Source organism: Schistocerca cancellata, chromosome 4, assembly GCF_023864275.1.
Source record: "Schistocerca cancellata isolate TAMUIC-IGC-003103 chromosome 4, iqSchCanc2.1, whole genome shotgun sequence".
In the NCBI taxonomy this organism is placed as follows: domain Eukaryota; kingdom Metazoa; phylum Arthropoda; class Insecta; order Orthoptera; family Acrididae; genus Schistocerca; species Schistocerca cancellata.
Window position 1 is genome coordinate 639,659,230 of NC_064629.1, and position 18,922 is coordinate 639,678,151.

The window sequence follows — 18,922 nt, forward strand, 5'->3', positions numbered from 1 at the left end:
TACGCCCTCGCTCAAAGTCCGTCAACTGCACATACGGTTCACGTCCACGCTGTCGCGGCATGCTACCAGTGTTAAAGACTGCGATGGAGCTCCGTATGCCACGGCAAACTGGCTGACACTGACGGCGGCGGTGCACAAATGCTGCGCAGCTAGCGCCATTCGACGGCCAACACCGCGGTTCCTGGTGTGTCCGCTGTGCCGTGCGTGTGATCATTGCTTGTACAGCCCTCTCGCAGTGTCCGGAGCAAGTATGGTGGGTCTGACACACCGGCGTCAATGTGTTCTTTTTTCCATTTCCAGGAGTGTATATTATTCTCCCACAGCTGAACGGCATTCTGACTCAACAGCAAGACAGCCCTCAGGGGAATGGCACATTGTATCACACTATGTTTCCTACAGGCCTAATTGGTCTGCTTGTTCACAGATTTCTACATGACCTGGTATCCAGCACAACAATCTCTGCTTCCCCTGCTGTTGAAGTAGAGCAGTTTCCCCTGTATTGATGAGATTATTTCCTCGGTTGGGTAAATTTGTTGCAATGCTTGTAGAGCTCTATGGCACTTAGAGCAGATGATTTATTCTGTTTAGTTATTTCTTTATATATCTGCTTAAACAGCTCACTCTAATGCCTCCAGGAGTACATACAGTTCAACACTAATAACTAAACTGGTTGGGAAGTAGAAACCCAAAGACACGGTCATAGAAGACTGTCTTTCGAAGGATATCCCTTGTTTCATGTCATCTGTATATGCTATTGTAAAATTGCAGTGCTTATATAAAATATTGTAAAAACAGACATAAAAAATTATATTTTGAGTGCATTCTTTCTTGAACAGTAATTCTAAAACATTTCTGGGCCTATTAAGAAGACTGGTTTTTTACTCCAACCTTGGCATAATATATAAATATCTAACACTCCAGTTTCCAAAAGGTAAGCCTTTGCAGTAGCCAAAAGGGCCTAATTACTCTCTCAATGGTGTTAACGTGTATATGTTAAGACTGGCAAGCAATGGAGCAACATGCAGATGACAGGAAATAGAAAATACTTTGCATGCTTGTCACACGACAAGCCTGCTGCTTCCTCCTCAGAAGGCAGCTGCATAGGAGGCTGATGCCATCACAAAATAGGTCACAAGGTGTTCTGCAAGAACTTATGGATCTGTACAAACGCTAAGAGAAAGGGCAAGGCCCTGAATGAAATATTCCATAGACAACCATGGAGGGTGCAGAGCATAGACCACATCCGTGGCAAAGGGACACAAGAACCTAGAGAGGAGACAAAGTGTTCCCAACACACCTGGTTCCTCTACATGATTACGTAATAGGCTTTGGCAGGAAGATATTTAAAGGTAATAAGACTAATAGAGGATGGGTGCCACTTACGATGTTGCAAGGCACGACGATGATCAAAGATAGCCACGGCAATTGCTGTGCCCCACCATGGAATTTACCAACTGTGAATGGGGCCTGTCAAGTGAGAAGCGGCAATGCCAGCACCACTGGTTATCTTATCAGATACGTTGCGGACCACTTCATGAACACAAACTGACAAAGGAGGAGGAAACATGACCTGAGAGGTATATAAAGAGGCCAATCAGCACAATGGAAAGCCCAGCAGGTAACCAGGCCATTGGGAGGTGGGAAGGGAAAGAGAGAATGAACGGGAAGTGGTCACTATCACAGACTTCATTCTGTGGTGACCAGTGTAAAGAAGGAAGAAGGGGAGGGGAAGACAGCGAAAGATCAATGGCACAGAAAGTGCCATATGCGGCACTAAGATGAGTAGGGGAACCATCATTAAGAAGGCACAGGTTGTGCGCTACAAAAAATTGGAAAATTAGAAGCCACTGTGTAAATGAAAAAGCATGGTCCCACAAAGGGTTGTGAGCATTAAAATCCCTGAGGAGGAGGAAGTTGCTGAAGGAGAGCAGTTAGGGCAGCAGGCTTTTGCCAGATCTGGAACTGAAACAGTCAGTGAGCTTGGGGTGCACAGCCTCTTTGTGCCACGGTTGAGTTGTGGTAGCAGGCCTCCGGCCTGAGAGACGCCAGGAGCAGGGGCCCCGGAGGGAGCCCAATCACCGGTAGTTGCCGGAAGAAGGGGGGCACCCCAGGCATGGGAACTGCAGGGGAGGGGGAGAGGAGAGAGAGATGGGACCGGTGTAAGGAAGAGGGAGGAGCGGCAAAGAAAGTAACAGGGGGAAAGTAGAAGTCATCGACACAGGATGAAGTCTGTCAAATTTCTGATGAGCCTCAGTTCTCCAGGGACTCATACTCTTATCTTCTTTTCTTTCTTGTAAACCAAACAATCTGGTGAGGGTGGAGAGTGACAGTCATGACAATTAACACATATGCATGGTGGATCACAGGGGCTCCCCTCAGAGTGGGTGTACATTCACCGCATAGAGGGTTCGTCATACACATCAGGAAGACATGTACCCGAAACTCAATCACTGAAAGCAGTTCACGGCTGGCGAGACGTATCAATTCATGTCAAACTGTTAACACATAACCTCGACCATCTGTGGAAGGGTATCTTCCTCAAAAGACAGAATAAAGGTACCGGTATTGGTGTGATTGTGCTTACAACCTTTCTGAACATGCCAAACAAAATAAACTCCCCATCATTGCAGATTGACCACGAGTTCCTCATAAATTTGAAGGATGAAGTTCCTATGAAAAATGACTCACTGGGTCACATTCGAAGACTGGTAATGTGTAATGGACACCGGGATGTTGCCATGGTGATCACATGCAACAACACTCGCACACTGGGTGGCATAAGAAGTTTATTGCACAGGGAACTCAACTGCATCTTACTGAGAGACTCCAATTCATCAATCTTGTCTTCGTTATTTTTCACAAACAATAATGGCTTGGTGGCAGTGAACAATTCCTTGTCAGTGCTAGTGCAGACTATGTAGCAGGTAAACTATTTCACTCCAAAAGCCAGTAAGCCTGGCCCTGCTCCCAGGGTGTAGCCAGGGAGGTAAGGCTGCTTAGTCAGAAGAAACAGCATTAAATGATCCATTACCAATCTAAGAGCCGGCTGTAGAACAGCACCAAATGTTTTGAAGCTTACTACATTTCACATGCAAAGCATCTGCCCTGATAACACCCACTCTGATTAGGGGCTCTTCCCATGGGCGCCACCCAGCCACAGCAAGTGCCGCTTTGCACAGCAGGCGGCCATTGCTGGGAGTTACGGTGCTCCAGAATGACAAGCAACCACCCCTACACAAACATGGTGAAGTAACAGCTCAGTACCAGAAGTGCAGTCCCCGTGTTGTCAGGGGGCTCAGCCAGATTGGGACATAACAGCCCCACCACAGGGACTGGCTACATGTGCTGGTGACCTGGCAGTGGGGGAGGGGGCCTACAGCCTACAGCGAAGAAGGAAGATGGGAAGGGGGGGAGGGAATGCATGTTGTAGATGCCAGGGAGTTCTCCCCCAAATGGCTCACATTATGGAGAGAAAATTTAGAAGTGGAGGTCAAACCCCAAAGATGGACCAAAAATGCCAAAATGGAGGGATGAAAGAGTAAAGACAAGTGGAACAATGCAAGGAAAACAGAAAACCAGGTGAATATCCACGTTAACATCAGTAGGAACACTGAGAGAGGTGAAGGAGGGATAAGCAGGGAAGGAGCGAGGATTGGGGAGGGAGGGGCACGGGGAAAGAAATGCAGCCCGGGAACGAAGAATGGGTTGCAATAGCTCTGGGCCCTGTGGGCACAATGCACGAACTCAGGAAAGAACCGTCAGCCCCCAGAAGGGGGTCAATCCAAACAAATTAAAAACAGTGTGTGAATGGTTAAAAATGACACCTACAAATTTTTCAGTCAATAAAACCTGGTGCTACTTTCCTCAGAATCTGGTGGGTTACGTCAATATTGCAGCTACACATTACATTCCACAGACACAGGGAAAATGCTTGCTGAAGTATGCTGTCACTTTACAGTTATAAGTGACTGGCAGTAATGACCAGCCAGACCCTAATTCAGGGTCTCAAGGATTGCTATTTCTGGCCCAGTTTCTTGGGGACAACCTCCTGAATTTGGTAACAAAGTATGAATTAGCAATGTAACAAATTGTCCCCATTTTTTCTGTGAAGTAGACACCTATCTTCCTAAAATATGTGTGAAATAAAATATAAATATCATGCAAGCAAACAAACCAAGTGTGTCACTGCTGTTTATTACAGATTTCTCATAAGTTGGAAGATTTCTGACTGGCGCTATAGCTTTAGAAACAAAATACAACAAAAGGACAGTATTCCAATTGTAGTAATTCAGATAATACACAGAACAAATTCACCTGGAATTTTAACAATAGTGTGTTTACATTTCTCAATCTATGTCTAAATGTTAAAGAAATGGTATAAGTTATCAAATTAATTCAAGATCACCACACCTGTTGCTTGAAATAACGGCGATCTTCTTCATCCATAAGCACGAGATTCAAATAATACCGCACTGAAAATTTTTTGTTAATATCTCTCATTGTAGGAGTAAGATCATAGCCGGCAAGAAATACTCTTATTGGAATGCTCTCTCCTCTGACTGGAGCTCCATCCATTATTTCATATTTTGCTATAGTTTCATTTTCTGTGAATGTGTTTGGTCCTACAACAATAATAAGAAAAGGACATAATAACTGATTAACACTTTTTATAACAACAATTTACTAACTCTAATTCACTTATTCCTGCACAGAATGAAAGCAAATATTCAAATATTCCTTCAATTATGTGCATATGCAAGTACATGTCATTCCTAAATTTAAAAAAAATAAAGATAATTAAAAATGTTGCTGCTCTACATTCAGTAATGTTAACCACTCAGACTGGAAAACAAAACTTTCAGTTTGTGTGCATACAGGTTTCGGGATCACATTGTTGATGCAGAGCACGCATCAACCTACCTCTGAATGGGCATGTCTCATGAATACCGCATATATTTCATATTTAGGTTTTATGTCACTAGTCCTCAAACTGTGCTGTCTTCAAAATTGTTGTTTCTACTGAAATCATTTATATAATACTTCTACTGACACTTCAAGAATATTTAACTGAATCCACTGAATGTCAATATCACTATATTACACACAGATTGCAGATTATGGCACTTCTGGTACTTGTGATCAGATTTTTATTTTGCAGGCTTTTTCCTGACAGTCTCACGATAACAGAAAATTCTGCTTAATATCAATATATATTACATTGACAGATCTGAGACAAGGGCCAAGAGTGGATATTTATGACAATGTTTACTTACCAGATCCTGTGGTTTCCCTTTTGATTATTGCAATTTCCATGTGTTTGATTTTTATGCGCACAAGCAAAAAGTATATCTTTCCAACTATAACGTCTTTTAAATGATACCTGTAAAAAAATTACAAAATAACCATTACCAACTGTAAAATCATTTATTTATAGTTCAGTAACACAGACAGTGTCAAAAACCAACATTGACAAATTTAGGTTCATTATGACTTAATACTCTTGTAAAAACAATGACATTTAGTTGCCTTTCAAACACTGAGATCTTCGTCAATTTAGACTTTAAATTTGATTATAGAGAAATGTTTAGTGAATTATTCTCGAAACAACTGTTGCATTTGTTGCGAATCGCCACTGCTTCTGATGTTGTAGGTGACAAATATTACATTAACAAATGTGATACATCATTTACAAAATACGAGCTTCCTTGAAGATATAAGCAGTAAACAGTGGTCTGATTTAGATGTTGGCTTGTCCTATAAATGTACTTCAAATGCATATGGCATCAGCATGAGAATCATTGAACAGATTGCCCATGGAGGTAGTTTACATGTCTAGAATTGTGAACATACATTTTTTTTAATCTCTAGGTGAAGGTCATAGTTGTGAGAAGTCCCCAAAAATAGTCAGAAACCTCAAGAAGGAAACTGAGCTACTTCTCTTTTTTTTAAATTTAAGTACACATATTCACACAGCATTCCAAATTCACTCAGTCACTAAGCACTGTGGATGTGTGGAAGAGTATGTACAAATTAGCAAGAATTTAATAACATTCTTTAATTTAAGGGGACATTGTATGTCCTATGCTGCCAATGTTAAATTACTGAAACAAATACATTTTTAGGCACATAGCACCACACAACATTATTAAAGGACTCATTCACATTCTGGGTCTTTCCATGTTAACACTTCTTTAGTAGCTCAGGATTTGCCAAATCTCTGTAAATAGGATTGATTGCCTCCATTACTGCCAAAGGAAAAGAATGTTTGTGTGTAAATTCATGCAGGGTGCCAGAAAATTCAGCTTGCCTATATTTTCACCAAGCGTTTGGTGGAGGTGGACACAAAGCATGACATGGCTTTTCATCAGTTGATATTCGTATTTTCAAGCACTTCAGAAGAAAATGCAGGTCTCACATATCTGTTACCTGCACATTTGCATTTCTTGAAGTTACTTTTACGCTTAGTCATTTTATTTATGTATAAAAAGCAATAGAAGCTAACTTACTACAAAAATAGCAGATATTCACACTACTTTCAATGAAAACTAGTATCAGAAACAAAGGACTGATTTGTTTATTCATAATGCCAACTTTTAAGATGTAGCGGTAGGCATAAAACAAAGCAATTCACAGCCTTCTAGACTGTGTAGTTCCTAAGATATGACTGCTCAACTGTGACAGTATATGCGTAGCCACGAAATTTGACAGTCTCACGTCAACATTAATAATATTATTTGAAGGTCTCACAATTGTCCAATTTTAATGTATTATATACCAAAATGCTCAGAAAAGTCAAAGTACATTATGGAATAGAAAACAGAAAATGTCAAATTTCAATGAATTTCACAGATGTCCCATAATACATACAACAAAAATGAATTTCCAACTACTGAAAAATTATGCTGTAAATATAAAAAACCTATTAACTTCAAATGCAGTATTGCCGCACTGTAATGAATATTATGTGTTTATGATTCAAATACCTAAATACAAACAAAGGAAGTAAAATTTTAATGGAGCATAATGACATTGTTGTTAAATGGATACAGGGATACTGACAAAGATAATCCAGGAATATGATGTCTCATCTGCTGTGTAAAACCTGGCTAAACCAGAATATGAGGAAAAAGTTAGGCAAAGAGCAATGGTTTGGGCCATTTTAAAGTATACCAGACTGGGCTGGAAAAATTGTCGTATTAGCTGGTTGTACTTTGGGATATGTTATGAAAATCAGTATTCCAGGTCAAAAAGAGCTATTCAGACAATTACAATTAATCTTGAGCCATCAAAAATATGGTTGATGAAACTGTGTATTTCATATCGCCTCAAATGAAGTTGTCATGGAAAACGAGCATTATCCTTCAGGAGTAGTTGGTGATGAGACACCCGACAATGAATGCAAAGAGAGCCAATATCATGCTGTGGATCCTCTGACTCTCACAGAAATTCTCAAGTTAAACATAAAATGTTATGAAATCAACTGTATTGCAAATGTACAAGTACACACAGTTCTGCAACTACTACATTTTCAACACAACAAAACTTCTATGGGCACAAATCACAGGGTATGTTGCACAATGAGACATGTTTTAAAACTACCGACATACTAATATTTGCATTAACCAATTGACGACATGTTCTTCAGAATAGGCTGAATGCGTTCAGCATGGCGAATGGCTACAAGCAGAGGACATGGAGGAGAAAATTTTAATCTATTCTCTGCTAGATCTGATTATCACCACGAAGATCAGATAAAATCAATGACAGCAGAATAAAGATTATAAGATGAACAACATAAAAGTAAAACAAGGGTAACTGAATGCAATTGAATGAAATCAGGTGATGCTGAGGGAATTAGATTAGGAAGTGAAACAGTAAAAGAAGTGGAAGAGTTTTACTATACAGGTAACAAAATAAAAAGTTTATGGCCAAAGGAGAGGGAATATAGAATTAAAACGTAGACTCACAATAGCAAGAAAAACCATTTCTGAAAACAAAGTGTGTGTTAACAAAGAATATAGATTTGGAGATTAGATGCCTTTTAGGAAGGCATTTGTCTCGAGTGTGCCTTTGTATGAAAGTGAAATGTGGATGATAAGCAATTCACACAAGATTAAATAAAGGCTTTTGAAATGTGGTGCCACAGAAGAGTGCTGAAAAAATACGAGTAGATAGAATATCTAATGAGGTGGGGTACAGAACCAAACTGGGAAAAAAATAAATTTACGACATAACTTAACTAAAGGAAGGGATCGGATGATAGGACACATTCTGTGACATCAAGGAATAGTCAATGAGGTAGTAGAGGAGAGTGTGAGGGGTAAAAATTGTAGAGGGAGGAGACCTAGGCATGAATACAATCAACAGGTTCAAACGGACATAGGTGCAGTAGGTATTCAGAGATGGAGAGACTAGCATAGGACAGACTTGTGTTGCAATCTGAAACAAATCACTCTTTGGACTGAAGACGATGACATTATTTACATTACTTATGATACTTAAACTGCTGTGTCAGACGTTTATTTAACATGTGTGTCCAAATTGGCAGTAATTACTTGCCCACCTCACTGTACACAGGCAGAGCAAATCAAACCAGTATTTATGACTTATAAGCATATGAGACACTGCCTAAGTATGAACCTAATACTATATGGCAGTTGAGTGTAGGCAGCTTTGTGTAGCGTAGCCTTTCTGTTTCAGTTCAAAGGTCTTCAGAAATTTCATGAAAATTGTTTCAGTTCACATGTCTTCAGAAATTTTACAAAAGTTATGACATCTGTAGGTCCACAAGCATTAACCTGTCATCAGGAATAGGTAACACCTCAATTACTGCCACTACCCCTCTCAGTATGGCCCATTTTTGTTCATAACTCACTGTGCTACAGTAGAAAAGGTAGTTTGTCACAATTATTAGTGCTCTTAAACAGGGTATTGGGTCACTGTCTGGCAGTCATAATGCTTTGCTGTTTTCTTGGTCTCCCAATCCATGGGCAAAGTAGTGAAAGTAACTCTTATTCTGAATATTGCCAGTGATTGTACAATAGAAAAAAATGGTTGTAAATTCTGTTATGGATACATGTAATATAATACGTAAATCCGAAAACATGGATTATGTCACCCCACAACTGCTGCAGGTGTAGCAGCAGCAGCAGCAGCAGCAGCAGCAGCAGACACTTCAGGAAATGGCAGAACAGCAAAAGCAGCAATAATGATATTTCAGTCACTAGTGCTCCACTAGCAGAAATACTGCCACTGCTATCATAGTGGAACATCAACGGACCAACCATATCACCAGGGCCACATGCATTTTCAAAGAAAGAAAGAATGAATGAATAAATAAATAAAAGGAAGACTACAGTGTAGTGTGCTGTTGACGATAATGTCATTAGAAATGGAGCACAAGCTTAGATGACAAACAGATCAGGAAAGAAACAGTGTGTCCTTTTCAAAGAAGCCAACCTGGCATTCAGCTCTATGAACACGGACAAAGAGGGTAACTGTACGCTGCTGCTCCTGAATCTCATTCCAGGACAACCACCATGCCTTTTCACTAAATGCCTTCCTTTTCAGAATTCTGCCCAGCAAGGGATGATAGGCCAAAACATTAAATGACTGTCCTAACATTTTCTAGTTCACAACAAAACTTTTATTATGCATTCTTTCTACCACAGGCAGAATTGAAAGTATTTACATTATTGCATCAGAAGCAGAATAACTATTTTTGCCAGAATAATGCAATGTCAGTGAATTAATTTTTCTTTTGAGCCAATAAATGTCCTTATGAGTCAATAAACTGCCGGTCACAGAAACTCATGTCCTTGCCAAGCAGTGTTACTTCAACTGTGCAAAGCTGTGCTAAACTGGTACGTACTAAGTTCTGCAGCTTGAAGGGGTGTTTATTAAGTTTATAGGCAGAAAAGATAAGTCACCAGATGAGTATCTGGAGCTGCCAGTAAATGATGCCAAACAATAAGTAGTTGTCAATACAATTCTTGGCATATACCAATATCTGCAGCTTCCACAAGAATTCATGTGCCTGAACAATTTTTCATTGTTTCTTACAACAGATTACTCATCATATGTTCAGTTGTGCATTACAGGGGGCGCAAGCAAAGACCAAATGGAACATTTTCAACCTCTTTTTTCACATCTAGCAAGAAGCCATGCTTTAGTGCAGCCTCTTGAAATCACTTTTTTTCCAACTCCAAGTCAAATACTTGGACATATCCTAGACAACATTGATATATGGCCAAAAACGACGCATCTCCCAATTATAAACAAAATGCCACATCATACATCTAAAGGAGCTACACCCATTTATGGGAGAGGTATTTAGGTTTCAATGAGCCGGATTGCACTGCTGCTGGCACTGCTTTGATGTTGTCAGAAAATGCTGTTCTGTATTCGAAATCCTTAGAACTTGATGGCATAATACCGACTCAAAGCCCAATTCCAGAATACCAATCTCACGAGGAGGCTTACTGGTAGCCAATTTGGCCAGCTTGTCAGTGAGTTCATGCCTCAGGATCTCTACATGAGCCGAGGTCCAGACAAAGACTACCAAGGTCCACATTGTTTGAGGGCAAAAAGGGAATCTTGGATAGCCAGGAACAAGGCATGGGGAGGGCAACACAGGTCAAGAGCTTGAAAACTACTCAAAGAGTTGCTACAGGTGAGGGAGGGCTAACCAGTGCAGGAAAGGTTATGCTCAAGAGTATGAAAGATGGCTACTAACTCCGCAGTGAAAACACTGCAGCCAACCAGCAAGGAGCAGAGTTCATTACAGCCTGCATGAATGCAAGCAAAGTCAGCACGACTGGCACCATTGAGCCATCAGTATAGAATACTTCTGGATCCTGAAACATGCCAAGAACAGAGAAGAACTGGCTGCAGAGGGCTTCAGGATGAGCCGAGTCTTTTAGACTTTGTGATAGGTCAAGGCAGAGCTGTGGATAGGGGATGCACCACAGAGGTGTATGTGAGCTAGCCCTGAGAAGTGTTAGTAGAGGGGAAAGCTGGAGTTCAGAAAAAAGGGACCATGTGTGGACAGCAATAGTAACTCAAGACCTGGGCTGCCTTTGTAGGAGGTGGATCTCCATATCTAGAAAGCAGAGACAGTAATTTGGGTGCTCTGGAGAGCAGCGAATGCACAATGCATAAGTGATCAACTATTGTTGAAACAGAATCTGAAAGGGTGGAACCCCTGCCTTCACTAGGAAGCTGAACACGGGGCTAGTCCAAAAGGTGCCGGTTGTACCCCACAATGCTATATCAGGTCCACCATCTGTAATGTCAAAGGTGATAGTGAACCACATGTAAGACACCCACAATCTAGATGGGACTGGACTGTAGAGCTGTATCAGAGTAGTCATTCGTGCCCCAGTTGGTGTCGCTGAGGCATCGAAGAGCACAGAGGTGCGACCAACATTTCCACTTCAACTGACGCAAGATGGGAAAACCATGTCAACCGGGCATGGGAATGGACTGTATGGCAATGACAGAAATGCATTATGCAGGTCTTCACAGCCAAAAAATTGAAACCATGAGTGAGAGCCCAAGGTTGCACTCTATGTATTGCTCCCTGCAGTCTGCATTCAGCAACTCCTATTGTGGTCAAACAAAAATAAATGCAAAAATGATCAGCATACAAAGAGGAGGGGGGAGGGGGGACAAAGGACTCTCAACTACCACCAGACTATTGATAGCCACTAAAAAGATAGGGACCGTCAAAACAGAATCCTGCAGGACCCCATTCTTCTGTAGATGGGAGGTGCTCTGGGGGCACCAATCTATAACTGAGAAGTGTGATATGAAAGAAAGTTCCAGATAAAAATTGGGACTGTACCAAAGATGTCCCACTCACGTAAGGTGGCTACAATGTGATGGTGCCATGTAGTACTGTAAGCTTTATGCAGATCGAAAAAGACTGCAACAAGGTGTTGATGCCAGGCAAAATCCGTTCAAAGAGCAGACTCCAAATGGACTAAATTACACGCAGTCAAGCGGCTTTGGAAAAAATCACCCTGGGCTGCATTCCTAGGATTCTAGGATAGAATACAGCCTTTGACTCACTATACATTCAAGTAATTTGCACAGGATATTGGTTAAACTAATCGGATGATAGCTTTCCATCTGAAGAGGTGATTTAAACAATTTCAGAACTGGAACAATGACACTTTCTCATAACCGGGAAGGGAATTCGACCTTGCTCCAGAGACAGTTAAAAAGGACAAGTATATGACGATGGCTAGCCACCAATAAATTCTGAAGCATTTGATTGCGTACCTGGTCTGGTCCAGGAGTCATGTTGCAGCAGAGAGCAAGGACACTGGCATATTTCCACTCGCTAAATGGGGCATTATAAGGCTCCAGGCAGCGGGGAACGAAAGATAGAAGGAGTCATTTTAGATGGTGCTTGAGAAGATGGAATGTGGGTGAATAGTGGGCTTATGCTGAGGCCTGGGCTGGTGAGGATAATCTCATTCAGGGAAATTCCTGGGATACCTGTAGGACAGCAGCCAGAAATGCACATGATCTTTAACCACACCTGCGAAGAGGGAGTATGTGTCCCTGTGGCAAGCGCCATATTGTTCCCAAAAAATCCATTTCTGGTATTTAAGAAAAAAAGATAACAGGCCCGGGCACAAACCTGTTTGAAGGCCATGAGATGGTCAAGAGATGGATGCTGTTTATAATGTTGGATGGCACGAGGGTAGTCTTTACTAGGCACAGCAATTTTAGGCGTCCACCAAGGGACAGTCTTCCATCAGGTTGAACCTGGGGAAGACAGACTCACCAAAGCAGATGCTGAAAGGATAGCATCGGTCAAAGTCTCTTCAGACTCATCAATGCTGCCATGTCGTGGAGTGGTTGGGATGGCAGCCAAGGAAAAGCAATCCCAACTCATATTAAAAAAGGCCAACTGGGAGGGCATCCAGGTGAGCATTGCTGAAGAAAAGATAATTGGAAAATGTCACACAAATTGTCATGAACTCCCTTATGAACTGCAGGGAGGAATCCAGGGCTACAGATGGAAAGATCAATGACTGAGATAGTATTGTGCACCACACTAAATTGTGTCATGGCTCCAGTGTTGAGGAGGCAGAGATCAAGCCCTGCCAGCAGGTCTTAAAAAATTTTTCACTGGTCAGTGGCCGCAGTCCCATCCAGCGGAGTGTTATGGGCATTAAAATCCCACGGTGAAGGAAAGGGAGGGAGGGAGGGAGGGAGGGAGGGAGGGAGGGAGGGAGGGAGGGAGGGGGGGGGGGCAGGAGCTGCCTACAGAGGGCAAGAATAGCAGGAAGCATAGGAGGCTTTTGTGGGGGAAGATAAGGATTACGTATTGTTACCACAAAGTGATCCAAACGGCCACCACTTCCAGTGCAATATAAAGAGGAACTGACAGTTTCTGTGTGGACCACGGTACAGACGCCACTGGAGGCTCGCAAAGGGCTGATTTGGTTCCAACAGTAGGCTTGGAAACCACGAAGAGTCGGTGAATGAGTACCCACAAAACAATATTCCTGCAATACAACACAAGCTACAGAGTGTAGAGAAAGAAGGGACCACAATTCTGGATTGTGACAATTGTTAACATTACAGTTCCACTGGGAGTGAGTAGTAGAAGATACCAGATGGACACTGAATGGGCCAGAATTGGTCACTGTGCCAATTCCATGTCCGTCATTGTTAAGGATGGAGTGACATTCATGACTTTGGGAGGGGGGGGGGGGGGGGGGGGGGACCTCATCCCAAGACTTATGGTTATGCATCTCCTCCTCCTCCTCAGGACGAGAGGAGGTGTAGTCGGGAAGAGAGCAAGTCACAGTAATATCAGGACCCAAAAGAGAATGAGCAGCATTGAGCCTCACAGAGCATGTGTCCCGTGTCAGACTCAAAGTAACAGGCTTCTTGTTCTGGAGACACCGGGGAGGAGTAATCCTATAGGGAAGGGAGTCACATTCCCGGCAGGTGTCAGAGGAGAAGGTTTCTTCTCCAGATGTGAAGAAGGAGTGGTTCCGTGAGGAGAGGGAATAGCCAGCACCAGGGAGGAGGAAAGGGAAGGAGTACAGGACAGAGGTAACAAGGAAGTGGGAAAGAGACGACAGAAGCAGAGGTAACCGTTAAAGTTACAGGGTGGAGATGGTTGAGTTTCTGTCAGCCTCAGAGCAGGATAGATAGTTGAGAATATTGAATTCCTGAATCTTCCTTTCCTTTATATAGATTGGGCAGTCCAGCAAGTGAGGAGAATGTGGGCCTGAGCAGTTCACGTACTTGGGCGATGGGGTGCAATGACTCCCCACGTGATGAGAGTGGCCACAGTCCTCACAAATAGGATTTGCCTCACATCACGAAGATGTGATCGAAGAGACACTGGAAACAGTGCACGGGATGTGGGATATAGGGGCTTCACATCACTACGGTAAAAAATAATTTTGACTCCCCCCCCCCCCCCCCCCCCCCCCACAAAAGCCAGGATGAAAGCACCAGTATCAACATCATTGTCCTTAGGACCTCTCTGGACTCACTGGACAAACCAAGCACCACACTGTTTCAGGCTAGTCCCGAGTTCCCCGTCACTGAAGGAGGTAGTCCCTGTGGAAAACAATGGCCAGGGTCATATTTAAGCTGTGGTGAAGAGTAATGCTCACTGGGATGTCTCCTAAGCACTTGCAAACACAAAGGGAAGCCAAATGACCAGCAGAAGAGGTTTTAATCAGTAGGGAACCAGATCGCATCTTACTAAGTGAGCCCACTTCACCAAATTTATCTTTGATATGTTCAAGAAAAGAGTGGTTTGGTAGTGGCAAAAGTCTCCACGTCTGTCCTGGCACAAACCATGTTAACGGGGAAAGGGTTTTACTCCAAGCTGGCAGGCCTGGGCCTCCTCCCAGGGAGTGGGCACAGAGGTGAAGGCCATGAAAGCAAAAGTAGGAGCAGAGAGAGAACCATTCCTGTCTGAAGACACGGCCATGGAAGAGCACCCACAAGTATGGAGCTTAGCACACTTCACAGACTGAGCGTTCACCCTGGTACTGGTAACACCCACTCCAATCAGGGGCTCACCCGGTGGGTGCCACCCAGCTGCGGCAAAGGCTGCCTGGCATGGCAGTAGTTGGCAGGAGTTCTGATGCCCCAAAAAGATGAGCAATCACACCTAGGCAAACATGAGGTGGTGGCAGCTCTGGTACCAGAAGTGTGATCCCTGTGTTGTCAGGCATCTCAACCAGATGGGTACACAACAGGAAAGGGGTGGGGGGGGGGGGGGCGGAGCAGGAGGAGTGGGGAGGAGAGCTAGGATGGGAAGGGGTGGATATTGGGAAGGGTATGCAGCCCAAGAGAGAAGAAAGGCTGCAATAGCTTTGGGCCCTATGTGCACCACACTCATACCTGTGGGACCCCTGGCAGGTACATTATACACCATTCGTTTAACAAACATTGTCAATTCAGCAATAAGGTGCAGAGAAGCATCAAAAACTCAGTAGATAGTGCAAAATGTGAGAGATTAATTTCCATTCAACAGTTGCCACCCCACCCTATGTTTCTCAACAGCCCTTGATCTAAATTTTGTCATAATGGTGTGGGTGAAGTTTTACATTTATAAACACCATGTGTGTGAGCCAAATGTATAAATCTCTTCAGCATTTCCATGTTTTGCTTAAGTAACAACACCTTTCCTGTAACTCAGGTGTTTTGTGTAGTTCTGCAATTATCAAAATTATCCCAAATTTTTAGCTCACTCAACACTAGTGAATGATTTTGGAACTTTTCAGTGAACTTTGTCACCAAATACCTTCTCAGTGTTTCAAAAATCCCATCAAGCCTCTTGAGACCCTTTCACACAGAATGGAGAAACATCTGAAAATGTCTTCACCTACATTTTGGCTCAACAAACTGGTTCTGTGATACCATACATGCCCTCTACTACCAATGGATTTATTACAGAGTAAGGTGGTACAAATGAAGAAGAGTTAGACTGCTATTCTGGAAAAGAAAGGTACAAATCTTGAACAATCAATTATTTTTTGTGTGGTTTCCTGAATACCATTCAAGTGACCACAGGATGTTCCTTCAATATGGGCACAACTGACACTGCCTCTTCATTCTCCTCGAAACACTTGTCCAGCAGAGCACCTGCATAGTCTCTAATGAATTCAATCAATGTTGTTGACAGTTAAAACTCTTATTTAAAAACAGTATCTTATCAATTAGGTTATTATTTTATGGCGTCTGACCTCACCAGCTGTCTTATTTGTTTGAATAGTAAATCATTTATAATCAGCCTGTGCCATTGGCAAGTAATATCCGCAAAACAGCTCCATTTTTGTCTCAGGGGCCAAAATGAAATGCACTGTGAGTAATTATAGGCCAACTGTTGTAATACTGGTTAGATTGTGCATCAGTGAATATTTCATCTACACAGCTAGTCATCACTTCAGCAAGTTGCTTTACATTAAGCCTGAAAGGCAATTCTGAAAGAATGGATGCATTAACAAAACTCCTAAAATGGCGGTAGGAGCGAGCAGATTGTTTTGGTATACAATAAATTTCTATCTAGTTGAAATATAATGCCATATGTATCACTACTGTTTCTGACTGAGATGGTCTTATTCTATTTAAATTTCCCATCTGCCTTTTTTTTTATTCAAAATATCCCATCTCACTTGTTTGTCATTCTTCTAAGTTCTATACTTCTCATCTTTATGTTTCTTATACACTGTTCTATGTTCCAAAGCACAATTCTATGCCATGGGTTCTTATATTTGATGCTTTAAGTTGATCAGCACTCCTTCCATGTCATTTTTAACCTTCACAGTCCACTGTCTCATTCACTTTGCTTTCTCTCTCCTTTGTTGCTGTCCAACTAACTTATCTACCTGGAAATAAACGATGACCCTACATGGTAAAACATACTATTGTAATAAGGGTGACAAATACAGAGACTTCGTTGACATAATGTGAAGTTATCGTAATTTGTCACACAGGCTTATTAAACGAGCCACAAAACGTTATTTGAACCTTTGTAAATTATGCTGTTTTAATTAGGTAAAAAACAGGCAAAATGTTAGTTGTTCTTTCCAGAAGCATTATTTTACCCTAAGACGTCACATTATTTTAGCTGTCTCTCAACTCAAGTTTTATATACATGAGCAATGCGAGGATACAAGGTTCTCAAATACACCTTCATACATAACTTACTTTGATTTATTGTACTCAAATTCTATATGTAAGCAGTCTTCTATGCCAACTTCCATTTTTATGCTGTTGTTCATTTCTGGGTAGCAAGATAAGGTGTGAACAACAATATCCATTTCCTTAATTATGTCTGAAAGCCTTCTCACAATAGTAACTCTCAAAAAATACCTGTAACAGAAGTGATATTATCATTATGTCAGTGAACTATAGGAAAAAAATCTGAATTTAGCCCCATGACATCAAAAAACTAAAGTACAAACAAATAAAAAATTGATATTATTAGCTTGTATAGAAGGTATTCATGATTCTGTCCACTTAGTAGAAAATCTTATTACTTTATGATCGTATTACATCACGAAATTTTGAGACATTTCATGAACTCTTTTGAAAATAAATACAAGCAATAACTTAAAATCATCTTACCGAAGTCGTACATTTGAACCAGTGTATGACTCAAAAGGCTTTTCAACGTTAAGGAACTCAAAAGCATAGGACATATTTTGCATAAGTTCACCAGGACGAGCTAGTTCTTTGACTAGAGATGTGAATTCATGATGATTGCCTCTGTCATAATAGAGTTCAATCTGACCAATGAATTCTATTTTTATTCCTTGGTGTTCCAGCTTTGAGCCATACTTTTTCAGGGTTACATTCACCTAAAAACAACAAAAGAATCTTGTGAGAATGTGTTAAATATACTGGGACATTTATACTCACTATTCACGACCTACAAATAAACAATAACTTATGCAAAATTTTATCTTCATATTGATGTAACTTCAATCTGTCTTCTTTCTTTGTTTCCTATTTTTACAGTGCTCCAGCTTCTCCCACATTGTCTTTTCCTTTCTTCTGTCTATTTTGTGCCCGATTTCTTATACATGATATATAAATTGGTATTCCCCTTTTTTTTTTTTAAGGTAACAACAACCATTCTCTATGTTTGTGTTACGTTTTCTACTTTTAATTCTTGTTATCTTTTTTACTGTGGAATACAACAGTTCACAAGTCATTCACAGTTTCAAATAAAACTGGAATAGTGTTCCAGAAACAAAAATACACAACAGATTTTACAGCTGCTACCTGCTGATGGTTACATACTCCATATTCAACAACACAAAGATTTAACTTCTGCTACTGATTATTTTGACGACAAAATATCCAACTTAATACCTTTCAAATAGCTCCAACATTATTGTGGTCTTTACACATGTGTTATTGTAGTTCCAAACTCCCTAAATAGTCAAAGATCCTACATTTATGTAAACAGAATTTCTCACATCAAACACAAAGCTGAAGAAGTTTTCTGTCATTCTGCCTGTCATGTAATGACACCAGCAGCAATATGCAGGACCTACTGCCACCTTAAAAAAATATGTGGTGACAAAGGGCAATTTGTGGGCAAGGCACTGAGGAAGAAGAGGAAGTTAGTATAATGTTGCAATGACGTCAAGGTCATTAAAAGCAGCTCTGGGTCTTTCAGAAGTGATACTATACAAAAGAAAACCCTCAGTAGGACCTTAACAATTTTAGTGGTGATTTGTCTGGACCCTGAAACTACCTTTGTTTTAGTTGCATAATGGAAAGAGCATAAGTAACAAAACACAATGTGCCAATGTGAGACTGGGCAGTCAACAGGTACACACAAAAAAAAAAAGACTGAAACCTACCTATGCTTTCAGTGCTGCCCTCCACAGGTATCAAGCACAAAAAAATACTACATTGT

The 18,922-nt window shown here is 41.4% G+C and overlaps 1 protein-coding gene across 1 annotated transcript in view; it reads right to left on the bottom strand.

Moving 5' to 3' along the window:
• LOC126183571 (vacuolar protein sorting-associated protein 26B-like) overlaps positions 1 to 18,922 on the bottom strand; it is a 65,451-nt gene that overhangs the window by 14,327 nt on the left and 32,202 nt on the right. The window contains exons 3-6 of the mRNA XM_049925662.1: positions 17,620 to 17,852; positions 17,200 to 17,364; positions 5,274 to 5,380; positions 4,411 to 4,622 (exon numbers count right to left, since the gene is read on the bottom strand). Of these exons, the coding sequence (XP_049781619.1) occupies positions 4,411 to 4,622; positions 5,274 to 5,380; positions 17,200 to 17,364; positions 17,620 to 17,852 (717 nt within the window). The remainder of the gene's footprint in view (positions 1 to 4,410; positions 4,623 to 5,273; positions 5,381 to 17,199; positions 17,365 to 17,619; positions 17,853 to 18,922) is intronic.